Raw genomic sequence first — 18,668 nt, forward strand, 5'->3', positions numbered from 1 at the left:
AATAAATGGCCACCTGTGTATTGTGTGTAGACCCTCCCCCCCACAAACAACAACACAGGCTATAACACCCCTTGCTGTTAAATACCAACCAAATGTCATTATGTGCCATATATATATATATATATGCCGTTAATAACTGTGCAATATATACCTGGCTGCTAAATCCTAAGAACTGTTACAGGATGTGTATTTTGTAATTTGTGTAACATTTTTAATTATATTTGTTATTATATCATAATTTTTTTTTAAACTTTAATACTTTTTTAATGCATGTAACATACTGTATGTAACATTAAGCTGTCTGTGGCTCTTTTTCTGCTATAACAAAGTAGATTTCCCCTCTGTGAGACTAATAAAGGAATTCTGATTCTGATAATGAATAACTGTGTCCACTGAGTAGTGGGTCTGAGTCATGGATCCTGAGTCCTGGATCTTGAGTCCTGGCTGTGCCTGTTGCTTTGTTCTGGCCAAATGCTCAGCTTACTACTTATTTGATGGCTCCTACAGGATTGTTGACATCGACCTGGATTCATCTTCTTATTTATAGACATGCATTTTCAAGCATTTGGACTACCTATGTTGTAAATGTCTTATCTTTTTTAATTCACACACAACATCTATTGCCCCCCATTAACTGTGGGGTATCTTTGGAAGATCTTCCTTGTGAGGGTGAAGGTCCAAGGACAGAGGGTGTCGTATATACTGTATACTCTGTAAAAACTGTAAAGTCCACTGAGACAAATATAACATTTTTAATACTGGGCTATATAAATAAACTTTGATTGACTGATTGAATAACTAGGTTTCTATTCATTTTTACTGTAAACCTGTGCTTGAAAAAGACTGGGAGAGACAAAGAATTGCTGTGACAGCAGTGGGACTCAACAAAAGACCATGGCACAAAGCAATTTGTCCTTACATTGACAATATTTCAAGCTACTAAAACACAAAGAAGCCTCCAAAAGTCTGATTAAGTAGGTTTTTTGTATCCACAGCTGAACAGTTTAGGACAAATGTGCATGTACTTTCAATGCCCCATTAGTTCACCAGCACATCAAAAACATAAGTTTGATAATGAAGGTCAGGGGTACAATGTTATTACTGACCTGCTGCTTGTATAAACAGGTTCGCTGTAGCTAGGTTACTACTATTAAACATTTTAATTCTCTACCTGTGTGACCGGGTATCTCTCATTAACCCGGTGTCTTTAGTGCCAGCACGTACTGTCTGACAAGCTGACAAAGAAATTGGATTTTATAGTTGGCGAGCTACATTTGATTCCACGTCTAATCAAAACTACAACAGCGCTTGCAAATTAGAAAAAGATGGGGGGGGGGGGGGGGGACCAGTCAAATGCTTCAATTCTTTGCTCTTATTCAGAGTTTGTTTTGATGTCTGTGTTGCTATGATTGGGTTAACTCTGAATTCACGGGCAACTTGCAGTAGTGTAAATATTAATACAGGGCCCAGATGAGACCCAGCATCAGGCAATCAGTGCAGGTATATACAGCTCATGTACTTAAGCAGAGGCCCCACTGAGTACTAATCAGAGCTAAGGCCTCCTGCAGCATGTTGACTGCTGGTCAGGTGTTCAAATACTTGTGTTATTCCTTGATACTCACAAATTATCATGCAGCGTGCGTGTTGGCTGTAACTGTCTCTGAAATTAAGTGTTATTTACGATACAGACTGATTACCCTGTTCAGAGGAAATTAGCTAATTAATCTCCTAAAATCAATGACACTTTCTCCTGGCTAAATGATGATGATGGATTCCAGAAAACAGAGCAGCAAAAAAAATTGGATTTAGAAACAAACATTACTGTTATAAAAAAGCTTGGGATGGAACCATCAATAATGTAAGTGACCATGCTGCATCAGATGAAATGTATTGAGAGAAAAAGACCTCTAAGGTCCAAGGATAGAGGGTGTTGTAGGCTGAATAGATAGATAGCAACATAGGATTTACTTAAAAATTGACCTAAATTAGAAACAGTATGTGATACATGTTGGTAGGAGATATTGAAGTATTATAAGGCTAGAACCAGATATCAGAATATGTTTGACACAGGGTATATGCAGGAATCCTGAGGTCAACCTTTTAAGACCTTTTTTAAGACTCTTTCCATTCATTTTAAGACTTCATTGCAACTTCGAGTTCTAACCGGTTACATTGGCGACACACTTCACCTCACATTTACTATATACATTATTGATTGTAAGATAGCACAACTTAACAGTTTGTGATAACCAGTGTTGGGCAAGTTACTTTTAAAAAGTAACTAGTAATAGTTATAGTTACTGCTCTCAATAAAGTAACTAGTTACTTTATTAGTTACTAAATTATAAAAGTAACTAGTAACAAGTTAATTTACTTTACTTTAAAAATAATAACAATACAAATAAAACGTTTTTGTGTTGTTCTGTGGCACAGTAAGAGAAAAGACAACTGCCCACATGTACATTAGTTAGGTGTTTCAGGAGATTGGCATTGCTGTTATTCGATGTGGACAATGCTTTCTGTCCTGCACACAATTTACATTTTACCGTAATATTTTTTGCGTCCTTTATCCCCACAAATTGAAAATAGTGGTTATATTTCCAAGTTGCAAATGTGCTGCTGCTGTTCTCGCTGATACTTGCATCTGCCATTGTGTGTGTGTGTGCTGGTGGTGGTGAGCGTTGCCGTGTGTGTGTGTGTGTGTGTGTGTGTGTGTGTGTGTGTGTGTGTGTGTGTGTGTGTGTGTGTGTTAGCATTAGCATTAGCAAGTGTTCGTGTGTGTATTACATTTTCTCCATAAGGCAAGACCCGCCCAACTCTATCTCTGATTGGCTTACCCTGAAATGTTACCCCACGTTAACCAATCATCACTCCTCTCTGGTTACTTTCACTTTTCCATGGTGCTGTGAGAGGACATCGCTGTATTTGCCTGTAAGTTACATCCGCAGGGAGATTCGGTTCAGTTCCATTACATAATGTAACGCAGTAACGCCCCCATTTAAATCACAGTAACTATAACGGCGTTACTTAATGGGAATAGGTAACTAGTAACGCTATTAGTTACCGCAAAAAGTAGTTGCGTTACAGTAACGCGTTAGTCCCAACACTGGTGATAACTCCTTATCATAATTCAGATAGAACAAAGCACAATAGAATGAATTGTGTGACCAACCCAATGCATTGATTTAGGCATTGTTCCCAAGAGATAAAACAGACAGACTACTGAAGCCTCCTCTCCACGTGAACTTCAACCTCTCTGTCAAAGTCAGGTTTAATGCAGTATGCTGCTTTTTTGCTTCTGTAGACAAACATTTTTGCTCTTTCATTCCAGTAAAACTCCTCAGAAACCATTAGAAACCAGTATTGGACCAATAAACAAAACAATTGACAAAACTTTGAACTATATTAAACTTTGGTGAGCTTCAGCGGGGTAATGCCATATAAGGGTAGGGATGGGTATCGTCTGAAATATTCCGCTTATCGATTCCGGTTCTTATCGATTCCCCGTTTCGATTCCAAAATTATAAAAGAAAGAAGTCAAACGTTTAGATAACAAAAATATCTTTATTCTTTTAAGCTTTATTAACTGACCATTTTTACAAATAAAAAAAATACATGCAATACAAATGTATTACACAATAGCTGTGCTTTATTTTTAACTGAGCTATGCCTGTGGCAAGCTATTAACTTGCCACAGGCATAGCACTGTGCCTTGCCTTGTCTTTTTCTTTTTTAGTGTAGTGGAGCCACACTTTAGAGCGTTTACCGCGATCCATCTTTGGTGTTATGAAGTGACTGAGCTCTTGAATTGTCTACGGGAGGGCGGGGGGAGCCTCGCTGCGGGGCAACTGTGGACCTCTATGGGCTGAGAACAGTCTCATAATACACACATGCACACAGAAGGATTCACACTTGTATTTCATGATCCGCAAAAGGATTCACACTTGTTTTTCCGGATCCACACTTGTGTTTTTCAATGCACACACAAATGTGTTCCGTTTCATATACATGTAAATAAAATCCAAACACAGAAACAAGTTTTACATATGTATTTTTGATCCACACATATTTGTTTTCCGTTTAAATCCCCTGAAATTGCAAACACGCTTTCTGTGCATGCATCGCTGTGCATTCGTGTGTGGGTTTTTTGAGACTCCCCTGACGCTCACCTGATTCGTACTTGTAATTTCTCTCATCTATAGCCAATCAGATGTCTCCTCAATTCTAAGCCAATCACATGAGTGCCCCCCCACGAGGGTATGATTTCTTGCGTTCATTTCACTTCATGTACGCATTTTGCGCATTCCGGTCAGCTCGCTAAACAGAGGGCGGAGCATCAGGTGATCATGCAGAGCTGTGTGTCTCCGTCAGACTCAACACTGATCTGATCTTTCTCTCGCGTCCGGTTATACTTCACTCGCGTTTATGTCCATATCGATCAGATCCAGCTCTCCTGATCGGCCTTTATAGAAAGCACCGATCAAACTATTTAGAGTGAATATCGGCCGATAATGACCGGCGGGGCTCCCCCCGTTGACAGTTCACTGTCTAGCACTGGCTTCGTGGTGCACTGATCGATTAGTCTAAGCTAACCTGTAGCTGCTCCCTCCACACTCACAACAACTTCATACAGACATAAATAAAGCAGCTGTATTCGCCATACAGGAAACACACATTTAAAAACGGTTTTGCCTGCCGTTTTTGTGTACACACAAGCATTCATCAATGGTTCGGAAAGTGGCGCTGTACCTTAATAATATAAAGGCTTGTATTTGCGTGCATTTCCTGTTCGGAAAGTGGCAGAGTACTGAGAGTGGAGGTGTCCTGAGATTAGCGCCTGCAGGCAGGCTCCATGGACCTGTCAGCTCCGGACTGCGCAAAATGCGTACATGAAGCGCTACGTCATGAATGCAATAAATCTACCCTCGTGGGGGCACGCTCATGTGATTGGCTTAGAATTGAGGAGACATCTGATTGGCTATAGATAGAAAAAATTACAAGTACGAATTGGCTGACCGTCAGGGGAGTCTCAAAAAACCCACACACGAATGCACAGCAATCCATTCACAGAAAGCGGTTTGTGTTTGCAGGTTCAGAGGTTTTAAACGGAAAACAAACATGTGTGGATCACATTTAAAACTTTTTTCTTTATTTGGATTTTATTTACATGTATATGAAACGGAACACATTTGTGTGTGCATTGAAAAACACAAGTGTGGATCCGGAAATACAAGTGTGAATCCTTCTGTGTGCATGTGTGTATTACAGATGTAGCGATTCATTTCAGACAGTTTGAAACGCGAGGGCCGTGATTGGTACGTGATCTGCCCTCGCTCAAGGGAAAACCTCCAGCTTGACTTGAGACCGCCCCCATGATAGATAAATGTAATTATAATGAAGCCAGCTGCAATGGATCATTGATCCACCAGGGGGTGCAGTGGGGTTCCACACTGGAGCTCATGTGAAATAAAGTCAGATACAGTACGCTGGATGTACAGCGGAACTTTGTTAAGATCCATATGTCACGGATATCATACTACTGTGCTAAATAAGAGACATGTAATCATTTAGAAACATCACCATGTTGTTATTTAACAAAATAATGTTGTTTAGTCGAAAAAAACGAACGGGAGGAAATGCAGCCCGGCTGTCGATTTGTAATCCTAATTTAATCATCATCTTCACCACGATCATTTATGTTTATGTTCGCCGAATTGACATGAAATCACTGACACATATGAATATACTTTATTCAACTTCATTAAAACGTTATTAACGTGCCTAAACTCCGTAATTCACAAAAAATATGTATATTTTAATGGAGCCTCGTCGGCAGATCAGGATCCCAAAGTGTAGCGGAGGGATCCTCATCTGGATGAAGGGTGTTATTTTCCCCATAAGGAACAAGTCGCTGCAAATTATCCCGCTTATTACATGGCCACATTCTCAACAAAGTAACGACATGACTCCCAATATTAATTTAAATGCTTTTATGGATTTAGATTTTTTTTTTATTGATTTAAAAAATAGTTGTATGTCTTGATTTAAATTGACATGCATCCGCTAAGAAAAATAGTCCGTTGTTATCGTTTTTTAAACAGTGTGAATGAAACGGCAGCTCTCTCCCCCCTCCCCCCCTGATCTTTCTTCTCCAGCAGCTAAATTAACTGTAGGTTACTCTGAGTGACCATAGACTGTATGTGACAAGTTTACAGTTAGTGACGTAAAAGCACCATAAAAGCTGGTGGGTTGAAAGCAATACGGGAGGTAAAAATAACTACAATAATCGTGATTTATTTATTGTGGCTTTTATGTTTTTAGGTATAAAATGTTATGTAATTCAGGCTTATAGTTCATCCTTCTCTAAAAGCCTTCAACAATGACAATATTCATAGTAATTTAATAAATCCTTCCAACACACATTGTAAAAAATAGCCTACTGTAAGTTAAGAAATCATTCCAATATGTACATCTTCTGATGTAACAACAATAACATTATAAATAGTAACATAGCTGAACATGGTATTGCACATTTAGCTTTGAGTGTTACTGACCTGAGATGTTTTTATTACATGAATTAAGGTGACTGAGGCTTTGGGATGCAAACTCATCTGTATGAAAAAGGTGACAAGGATCCGAGCCCCCGGCTACCCAACCCCACGGAATATCGGCTTTAAAATGAGGAATGACAGAGGATTTTAGCAGTCAGAACAACTAAAGCAGCAGTGTTAATAATAACAGAAACGCCAAAGAGTCACATTTAAGAGAAATATATAAAAGCATTTATTTTAATTGTGTAGCAGTCAGTTTATAATTTTGGCAGCACTGTTGAGCTTTTTGAAAATGTATTTTCATGCCTCTGTGCAAGGTTTAAGTCTTTTTATCTTTATAGCCACATGGTGTAAAGTAACTAAGTTCATAAACTCAACAAGTACTATACTTGGGCACAATTTTGAGATACTTGTACTTTATTTAAGTCTTTCAATGTTTTGCTACTTTGTTCTTCTACTCCACTACAGTTCAGAGGTACATGGTGTACTTCTACTCCCCTACATGTATTTAATACCTTTAGTTACTTTACAGATGTGGATAAATGATGTGAAATATAATCAAGTGTTAAATCAGACTTTAGTTCCACCTGGAGTAAATCCACAAGCTACCCTGCAGTATACAAAGTCATTCAAACTAGCTGCACCTTTAGCAGCTTTGAGAACACTTTCATGATCGATCATTATAAAACATATCATATATATTATTCTGAAATGGACCAATCTGCACAATGACTACTTTTACTGTCGCTACTTTAACTATATTTTGATGATAATACTTTTCTACTTTTACTTGAGGAACCTTTTGAATGCAAGACTTTTACTGTAACAAAGTATTCCTACACTCTGGTACTATTACTTTTACTCAAGTACAAGATCTGAGTACTTCTACTTTTACTCAAGTACAAGACCTGAGTACTTCTACTTTTACTCTACAAGATCTGTGTGCTTCTACTTTTACTCAAGTACAATATATATATATATATATATATATATATATATATATATATATATATATACTTATACCACCTATACCAGGTTTATAGCCTATGAAAAAAACTATTAGAAATAGAAGGCTAAAGCTAACGTTAGCAGATAGTGACAATGTATGCTAGCTAGCTAGCTCAACGATTCCTTAAATAATATTGCCACAGAAAAACTTTTAAGTTCACATCACGCTCTGCCGCTCCGACAGGGAGCTCTGCTCTGAACACCTGAACGGCCCCTTCTAACAGCTGTTCACCAGCGGTCCAGTCTGTGCCAGTGACTCCGGACGCAGTTAATATTAACGAACGCACCCGTAGGTAATGTAGATGCTGAAGCTAGACCATCATCTCGGAGCAGCAGAGCCTTATTATACATCCATGAGAGCAGAGCCAACAGGCAGGAAGACTCGAGCACACAGCTCGCACTTCATTATAATATATATAAAAAAAACACCATGCGTGTCATGATGGCACATAACAGCTCACGGCCGCAGATTACTCCGGGTCCCAGACCCCCCCGTACCCCAAATATATTTTGCCGAAAGGTGACAAGTTTGCATCGAATACAGAGCACAACTGAAACGATGTAACAACATAATACACTTTGTGGGGATGCAGCTTGGGATGTGAGGAGTGAGGGACACAGCTTACAACGGGCGTGTCGCCTGGCAGGACAGGAGAGTGTGTGCCCCAGTCTGCCTTGATCTATGAATTCATGTCCGTGACACTCACTGCTGCCCACAGCTGTTTTATAGAAGGAAAACCTCCTTCACTTCATGAAAGTGTTTTAACCACACACATCTAAACACACACACACCTAAACACACGCACGCAAACACGCAAACACGCAAACACACACACACACACACACACACACACACACACACACACACACACACACACACACACACACACACACACACACACACACACACACACACACACACACACACACACACACACACACACACACACACACACACACACACACACACACACACACACACACACACACACACACACACACACACACACCATGAAATCACTGACCAATAGGAATATACTGTATTCAACTTCATTAAAGTGCCTAAACTCACTAATTCACTAAAAATATTTATATTTTAATGGAGCCTCGTCGGCAGATCAGGATCCCAAAGCGTAGCGGAGGGATCTTGAAAAATAGTCCGTTGTTACCGTTTTTCTAAAACAGTCTGAATGAAACGGCAGCTCTCAGCTGTGTATTTACAAAACTAATGGCCCATCAACCACAGCTCTCTCCCCCCTCCCCCTGATCTTTCTTCTCCAGCAGCTAAATTAACTGTAGGTTACTCTGAGTGACAAGCTTACAGTTAGACACAACACTGTCATTGCAAGTGACCCTCAGTTAGTTGACTTTTATGTTCAACTGCTAAATTTGTTACTGATAAAAAAGGGCTTCTACTGTACCTAATTACCTTAACACTAGAACCGCCAGAGGTTTTTGTATAGGCCTACCTAAACCCGTCAAATCCCGCTATTAGAAGGCCATTTTTTACATAGGGTGCTACATAACACACTTTCAGGAAAAGTCCCGGACTGGGAGACTTTAATATTTTATTGAAAAAAAGTTACATTGCACACACACAACACACATCACATAAATTGACCCGATTGGCGGTTCTAGTGTTAAATAAACTCACTAATTAATGAAACCAGTTTAATACGCATTATTCTTATCATTCTTTATGAGCGCAGAAGTAGTCTTAAAATCAGATCTGTTTTTTAAATGAAATCTGACGGCAGGCCGTTAGCTCTGATCACCTATGATAAATGCGCCACAGCTAATCGCTGGCCATTCAGCCACAGAGCTCCCTCTATACAAATCAAACTGTAGACGATGTGAAAGCACCTATTGTTTTAAATAATGGTCAGAATGTGACCTGTGAGCCTTCTGAATTACAGTGGGACAGCACAACTAAAATGCTCAATCAATAAAGTAACATCTTATCTTAATAATATCTTCATATTAATAATAATAATAAATCATACAGTATGTGTCCGAAAGGGAGCAGGAGGAAGCAAACACAAAAATATACAAAAAATATACTGCATATTAAAGCAAACGATCGTAAAGGTAAAAGTATGAGCATAACAAATAAAGAAGTGTAATGTAAACATTTACATTATTATTATGATTATTTAATATATAAAGACTATATATTATTGAATTACAAGATTAGATATACTTTAGTTGATCTAAAATATTGATGTGTTCAAATGCTCTTCAAAACACAACTGAAAGTCCATGAAACTTGTCTTTCTGTATTTGTGAATGAAGCGCCATCTCCTGGTTAAAACCTGAAATTGAAAATCTGGCAACGCCCTCTTGGAAAATAGTGGGAGGGCTTAACATTCCTCTATACTGGTCTTTGGCAGGTCGTCGGCAGGAAGCTGTAAGCTGGAGTCTCAAATGAAGTGCTACATCTGTATGAGACTGTTCTGAGCCCATAGACCTCTGTCGCCTTTCATCGCAACTTACACGATGCCGTTTAAAAAAATGAAGGGTGGTGCCGGCCGTCAGCGAACCAAGCCGGCTGTCAACGGCCCGCTGACGACCGGCCGTTCTGTGATTCTCCAGAACACACAGATGGCCAGTCCGCTCCTGTATTCCACCGGGTCGCCGCGGTGCAGAAGGACCCGGTGGAATACAGGGTCTACCGCGTTTAGGAACCGAAATTGTGTATTTCGTATTGGAACCCGGTACCCAGCATTTTCTTATCGGTTCTCATCTGGAACCAAATTTCGGTTCCCAACCCTATATAGGGGCTCCCTCACAAATACCCAGTGGTTAAATTGGGCCGGGGCTGTCCGGTGACGTCATCACCCTCGCACATTTGTCATATGTTTACAAAAAACGATATATATGTTAAGACTTTTCTCGTTCTTAGAATACAGTATATTTAGGGTCGATATGTGTTGACTTTACTTTAAAATAGCAGATCTCTGTGACCGGATATAGTTTTTGTTGGCTTAGTGAATGTTAGGGGTGCAACAACTAATCGACTTAATTGATTCAAATCGATGACCAAATTAGTTGCCAACTAATTCAGTTGTCGATTCGTTGGTGACGTCATCACGTGTGTTTTACGCGCCGTTAAGCTCCAACGTAGTCGGTCTTTTTATCGGTACTGGAGACATTTAAAACATATGTCATGTGTATTATTGTTACAAAAACATTATATCGCAGTCTTAGTGTCGCCAACTCTGTTTCTAATATGCAATAAGACTACAAAATGCGTCTGATGTATTTTCGATCTTTCCAATCCAGACGAGAGATCTCTCTCCCCTGTCTGTGTGCGAGGGGGCGGGGCAGTTTACACAGACGCGGCTGCTACATGCAGCAACACACACACACATGGCGGAGAGAAGCGCTCCAAGGGGATACCCGTCTCTATGTGGACAATGCTCGTTGCCAAAAGTGCAATAAGAGTTTAGCATGTAAGGGCGGTAACACGAGCAATTTGTCTAAACATTTAGCAAAAGTGCACCACATTCAGACGGAGGAATGCACCGGGTTCGACTGTCTTTCTAGCAGCTCTGTAGCCCCATCCACGAGTAACTTTTCCACGTCAGGTGTTATGTATGCTAGCAGCAACACACGGAGTTAACTACATTATACAAACATGGGTTAATGATTAGAGGTAACTGAGTTATTTATTTTGTTAAAGTTTCAGCTATTCTGTTTACAGTTCTGTCATCACATTATTTAATATGATTTGTTAAAACATTCTTGTTTCTTTTGATTTGAAATATTATTAATTTAATTTAAATAAAAAGCAATGTTAATTTTGTTCACAATTTTGTTTAGTTAATTTACCTTGTTTTTTTTTCAAATGAACGGTTAAGAGTACAGTTGAGGACCAGATTGATAAGCGGTATCGATAAAAGTAGTAGTGCAGTTAAAACCTTAACGATACCCATCCCTACTTGACAATGTGAAAAATGTTATCTTTTATCTGATCTGATCTGCTATCCTTGGTTTAAAATCTTGATGGACAGATTTGTTATTTATCTTTCAGCAGAAAGTTTAATAAAATATGTATTTTTGAATCAAGTATTTATCTTTATTGTCTTCATTGTTAGTTTCCACATATGCCTAAAACAACCTCAAACTAAATCTAAAAGTTGATGGCTAAATAAGAGCGTTTCAGAAATTGTACAAGGCATAATCCGAATAATCGATTAATCGTTTCATTAATCGATAGATTAATCGATTATCAAATGAGTTGTTTGTTGCAGCCCTAGTGAACGTGTGTCTCTTCCTTGGAGGAGCAGCATCGCCCGGACTCCGCTGCTGCTCCGCGGCTCCTCCGTGCAGAAAGTCTGCACTGCAGCGGTGTGTGTCAGCGACGTGCAGTCAGGGGAGGCAAGGATTGGCCATCGGGAGAGTAGGGACTTAAACACAAGCTAATCTTAGTGCCTCCAGGCTGCAGCCCATACTTTGTACATACACGGACATGAATCTGGTATTGATCTACTCATTTAATGGCAAATAAGAACATTTCCCAAAAGCTTTTTCTTTAAAAAGTCCTTCATTCTCTGACTCACTGATACACAGCACATCCTGTGATTTTTTTTAAACATCAAACAGAGTAAAGCACATGGGGCTGTGCATGTTCTCTCGTGATTGTGAAGAACAAAGACTTTGAGATGGGTGCATGTGGAGTAGAGCGGGAGACAACATTGGGAGAGAGTCATGCAGGCAGTGTACTTACAGCAGGTCGGTTTTGTTTAATGGCTGGAAGGATCATGTCTTTGTCACTCGTCTCCTGCATCATGGTGAGCTGCCTGCAGACTGCGACTGGCAGATCTAAGAAAGGAAATAAACATTATACATTGTTAAAACATTCTCACAATACAAGACCAATTTTGTGACTTAGAGAGGGCAGTGCTTTTATAAAAGGTTAATCTTTCCAATTTAGGGAGAGAGCGCGCGCGCACGCGCACACACACACACACACACACACACACACACACACACACACACACACACACACACACACACACACACACACACACACACACACACACACACACACACACACACACACACACACACACACACACACACACACACACACACACACACACACACACACACACACACACACACACACACACACACACACACACACACACACACACACACACACACACACACACAAAATGAAGTTTGTCCTCAGATCGTTGTCATGGAGAGTCGGCAGCACTCACCTACCTATCCTCCTACGTAGCCTACCTATCCTTACAGCTACATTTCACCGTCACTTATTCCCTCACCCCATCTAAAAACCCTCCCTTCATTTTTTCCCCAGTTAAGGTAAAGTAGCTTCCTGCTGTGTGTTTACTCACTGTTGGTTTCCCCATTGTTTACACTTATTGGACTTAAGGTCAACTCTACTTTAAAAGTTTTGTGCTCACTTTTGTATTCAGGAAGGAAACAAATTTGAACATAAATGCTATTAAGAGATAAGAAACTGAGAGGAACTCACAGCTGTCTTTGTTCAGCAGTATACAGGTGGAGCAGGGCAAACGCTCACTAGTGGGTTATAAATCATTAAAAGCAGGCTACATAGCCATCAGCAGGAAAACAGCTCTTATGTAACTGATGCCGGTCCCTTGCCCACTCGGAAACGCAATAATGAGAGTTGGCAACATAGGTCGCAATGTAATTTGATCTAGTTTAAATAGGTTACCTAATTGAAAGTGTTGGCTGTGTCTGAGCTCACATCAGTAATCATCTGAGATTAAGGTGGATTTAATTCAGATCAAGAGGCAGTGTGCACTCGAAAGAGAAAGCTATGACTATGAAAGCCACCGTCCTGAGAGAGCCCCCTTTTAGTTTCATGTAAGGCTTTGTGTCAACTACAAAAGGATGAAGATGTAGCCTGCTGTCTTCCTGTAGCACAAATCTTGCTTTGGTTGCACCCGTCAGATTCAGCTGTCTAATTAGGTTCAATAGTAGACGTTTCTTTTTGCGTCTCTGTGTCCTACTCTGCTCCATTAACTTTGCTAATTAAAACTTAAGCCTTCCCCATCGGGAGATGCTCCATTTCAACTGGTTTAAGTTCCCACATTCATTACCAAATCTGGTGGGAACAACGGCATTGACAAAAGGGTCCCAGTGCTGCTTTGATGTTTCGCAGGTGCAGAGGGTGACACAGCAGGAGAGGCAACAAAAAAGGTAGTAAAGGGTGTAACACTGTAAAGCAGCGGCTCTAAAATGGTTGTACTCTAGAAGGTAAAAAAGACCACATGGAAACAGCTAGTAGGCCAAGGCCAAACGTGTGAACGAATACAATCAGAGTTTCAATTTCCTCGCACAGTCATACCTGTAAACATATGAACATATTCATTCAAACTCTGATTAGTAGAAACGTGAAAGGTATTCAAATCTGCGCCACAAGTTCCTCCACATATTCATGTTTGCTTATTTCATTCTCTCCTCAGAATGTAATTGATCAATTATAGTCTTTAATTAATATGCTGTAGCTTGCTAAGGTGATAGCCCAATATCTAAGTGGGCCCATGAAGAGATAGGATTCAAAATCAGAATCCATTACGAGCTGCCAAGTCAGATTAGATTGGAATACATTTTAACGCAGCAGTCGATGTGATGTCGAGGTGGGTGCGTTCAAGTCTATTCCCAAAACTGCTACTCTCCAGTGATTAGAGATGGGGTTTAAATACACTACGGGCCTGTTTGAAAAGGAGACAGACATGGAGAGTTAAGAATTTAATTTAGATAAATATGTTCATGTTGGCAAAGTCAGTTTTTATATGTAGATAGAGATGGCATGTGATGCTATAAAAACTATAACAATTGATTCTGACTTCCTCATACAAGCCTAAAAGCCAGGATGGTGGTTGAGTTTCTAAGATTCTTAAATGCAAAGAACATGAAGACCTAGAGGAGAGACTTCAAGGTGACGCACAACAACAGCAAAAGCCACCTGAGACAGTCAGTGCAGAAAAACATAAACATGGCAGGAACACAATGTCAGAGTTCCCGTTAGCCGGCAATTACCGGACTATGACCGGTAAAATATGCTGAAGACCGGCAAATCTACATCTCTCCGGTCAAAGTGTCCGGTCAAAAGAATTTCCCCTTGGCGCATTACCGCATCAGTTGCGCAACTTGCGCCACTTATGTGACAGACAAAATAGTATGTGACAGACAAGAATAGTCAATTCTAATGTCTAACACTTAATATGGACAAAGAGATGTCCTGTATGGGTTGATTGTGCGTTGATCTGTTGGTAATGCCTCGGGGTTCAGGTGGGCATGTAAACAAATGCATAATGCTGCGCTATACTTTGCGGCCTCACCAAGTTGCATAGCGACGCATATTGTTTAGGTGTCTTTTGATAAGCAGGTCATATCATTAGCTAGAACTAGCTAGATCTGATCGATATGGACATAAACGCGAGTAAAGTCTAATCTGACAGGAGAGGGAGATCAGCTGCTGCTGGCGAGTCGACACGCAGCTCTGCATAATCACATGCAGCGGTGAGTGGAACAAAACACACACTTCAGGTTAGAATATCACACGTAATTACCTCTCAAACTACCTAAACTAGTTATGTTTAGTTTTACTGTCGGGTCACTCATTACCTGAGGTGGGAGTAAGTCCTACATGTGCAAGTCATGAGCACACAGTCCTACAAGTATCAAGCAAGTCCCAAGTCACTGTGGTGAGAGTCAAGCAAGTCAAGTCAAGTCATTGCTCAGGTCAAGCAAGTCAAGTCATACACAATTATGATGAATAAGCCCAGTTTCCGCATTTAAATAAGTTAAAAGACAGTGGTTATGAAAATGTAATTCAACACACACTATGATCTTCATTACATACACAGTTAATCATTTGAAATCAAATTTAGACCGATGACAATCATATTAGATTCATATTAACCCCAGAACTGTAGACAATATAGCTAGGACTCAAAAAGTCTGTTCAAAAAGGCAGAATTCCAGGTAAGAAAATCCTATATGGCATTTGCCATTACACATATTTAATTTAAATGTCTGTTAACACTAGAACCGTCAACAGCGTCAGCACCTACATAAATATCATTTTCAAATCATTTAATTTGTTCCTCTTCATAATTTCCTTATAAACTAAACAGGACCATTTAAAACTCACTTAATTGGGTTCATTTTGAAATTGCTTCAGTTTATCATCATAACAGATCAAAAAGTTCAGATTCATTTTTCAATAAATCAAAGAATGATGCACTTCTACAAACAAAAATATCGTAATTAAAACATTTAAACAAACTACTAAAAGTAGATGAACTACATTATTCAAAAGTTTACAGTAACTTCTGATAATAACATGGGAAATAAACGAGGCATCTCTTTTCCTCTCTCTCTCTCCCTTTCCTAACAGCCCGTCAGTATCAGGAGATCATGCCGTGAAGACATTTACGTGAAAGTTTTGAAATTTCTTCAAATGCTGTTGCCATGGCAACACAATGCTCGCTATGAAACATGGTTTTCTCATAACTTCAGTGAAAATGCTCCAAACGGCCCAAAACTTCACAGGTTTGGTAACGATGCACCCATCAAAACATCTAAGCATATTAAGGGGTGTCATCAAATACCGTTGCCATGGCGACAGATCATTCGTCATCAAGTTAGTTCAATAGTTTGCAGTTCAGATATTCTGCTGCTTTTCCAAGCTTTTTAACTTTATTTTCTTCTCTTATCACAAATTCAAGTCCCCAGTGTTCATGTATCATTTCAATCTAAATTATTTACTTTCTTCTTACACATTACATTTCAGAATAGCAATTCAGTGTCAGCTTTTCATCATAAAGCATTCCCACTAGCAATTTCTTCAGGAATCGCATTCTCTAGTTCTAAATACAATTTCACTGTTTTTATTGTATTTACTTGCACTATTTCTTTTATTTATCCGTTTTATTGTGTTGCACTGTTGGTGGAGCCTGTGACCTAAGACTTTCATCGACATAACTACACTGTAGCTATGCACGTATGACTAATAAAAGCCTTTAACCTTGAACAAGACAGGGTCATAAAACACTGTTGCTTAGAGTCACTATATTACAGTACAGTCTTTTGATAGAAGACACAGATATATATTGCAATAAAATATAATTTAACATTGATATGAGCCAAATAATTATGTAACCAATTACCACAAAATTGGTAAAAAATGTATACCGTGCAAACACAAATCCTGTTTATTACCGGAGGTCATCTCTATGAGCAGTTGACCTTCTGCGACAACAACCATTCGCTAAGTTACATTATGTGATGTAACACCAACTACTGTACAGTAGGGATCGAACGATATCGCTTTTTCAAGGCCTATACCGATACCGATTATTAGTAATCAAGGAGACCGATAACCGATATTTGGAACCGATATACATTTGCAGTAAAATCAGAAAATCTTGGTGCCAAAATGAAGAATAACACAAACTCCAACACAACTTCTTTGAAATGCATTTAAGCATATATTATGTTCAATTAACTTTTAAACATCTTACAACTGGTTTCCTTTTTTTTAGGGGAAGCCATCTGCAATGAGTTAGAGAGAGACAGAGAGTTAAAAGTGGGGCTGCAGGCTGACATGCTTAACTAACAATAATGCTCAATTTATTATATTGAGGCTATTACAGTAGACTTAACGTTAGTCTAGTAGCCTCACTTCTAATATGTTGCTAAACATTTGCTAGATACATGATGGCTAGCTAATGAGTTTCACATATCCACCTGAAAAACTGCGAGGCTCCACTCGCAGCCCCCCTCCGCACCAGTTACTCCGCTGCGAGTCGCTGCACGCACCCCCAACTCTGACTGACTTCCCGCGTCCCTGTGTAACTGGGAAACTGATAGAATTGGATTATAAGATCGTGGTGTTTTTGCAACTTCAGCATAGGGGATATGGATGGTTTATTGAACTTCGGCTTTCAACTGATTTACCTTCGAAACACATGTATGGCTCTGCTGCTCAGCGCTGCTGCATGCCTCGGTCTGTGTCTGCGTTCTTCGCACCTGCCTGTAATCTGAGGAGGACCCGCCTCTCTGGCTGGCTCCCGCCCAGAAAATCTTCAGTGTTGATTGACACTTCAGTAATAGCCTATCAGATAGTGCTGTGGGCGGGACATTGCTCGTGTACAGAGAGTGGTGACTGCAGCCAGAGAAACGGCTGCATCAGAGCCAAAGTTTTATCGCCAATTTGATTTAAAAAAAGGCTGATACCGATAATCGGTCAAAGGCGGAATATCGGCCGATAATCGGTCGACCCCTACTGTACAGCTAACATGATGACAATAACTGCGAAAAAAAATTCTGCTGAAAGCAAATCATTTCTCCTCATGCAGAAACAAAAATGTTAATCTGATCATTGCTCTAGCAAGGAAGGTATACATGAGAGAATCCAGAAACATAGTGCATTTGGTGATAGTGTTAACAGCACATCTTTGACATGCTTATGAGCCTTCTGAAACATACCAATTGGGAGCAAAGATTCTGCTTGGCAGGCAGAAAGATAAGGCCACAAGGACTTCAACGTGAAGGGCTTTATTTTCAGTCTGCGATCTAACCAGGCTATTCGAAAATAATGTTAATATGGTTAACACACATCTACCCAACTAGATGTTTACACACACTGTGGATCAGTAGCTGTGCGTCATGGAGCAGTATCATTGATTTCCCAGAACAAAAGGAATGTTTTACCTTTACTCTCTGCTCTCCTCTGCTCTTTAGCTTCACTGTTTTTCCTTTAATGGCCACAGTACAGTTCTCGTAGAAAATGCTTACGTAACAAATCCGATAGCCGAGATCAAATAGAATAACTGTGACTAATTTGATTACTATCTTCTACCTGCTATTCATGTTCTTTATATTCATCTATAATTTCAACACAGACACAGATTGTAACATACTTGAATGACTTCCAATGCTATAATATATGAATCCTTCTTAAATTAGAAAAAACATAAGATCCTCTTTTTTTTAATCAAAATTAGGGCTGTCAGTCGATTAAAATATTTAATCGCGATTAATCGCATGATTGTCCATAGTTAATCGCGATAAATCGCAAATTAATCGCACATTTTTTAT

At 39.6% G+C, this 18,668-nt stretch overlaps 1 protein-coding gene across 2 annotated transcripts in view; it reads right to left on the reverse strand.

The window, feature by feature from the left end:
* Positions 1–18,668, reverse strand: part of gpat2 (glycerol-3-phosphate acyltransferase 2, mitochondrial) — a 208,355-nt gene that overhangs the window by 35,570 nt on the left and 154,117 nt on the right. For both annotated transcript variants that reach the window (XM_079689489.1, XM_079689490.1), the window contains one exon: positions 12,289–12,383. In XM_079689489.1, the coding sequence (XP_079545615.1) occupies positions 12,289–12,351 (63 nt within the window). In that variant the 5' untranslated portion in view covers positions 12,352–12,383. The remainder of the gene's footprint in view (positions 1–12,288; positions 12,384–18,668) is intronic.

The sequence above is a fragment of the Notothenia rossii genome, assembly GCF_949606895.1.
Source record: "Notothenia rossii genome assembly, chromosome: 6".
Lineage (NCBI taxonomy): Eukaryota > Metazoa > Chordata > Actinopteri > Perciformes > Nototheniidae > Notothenia > Notothenia rossii.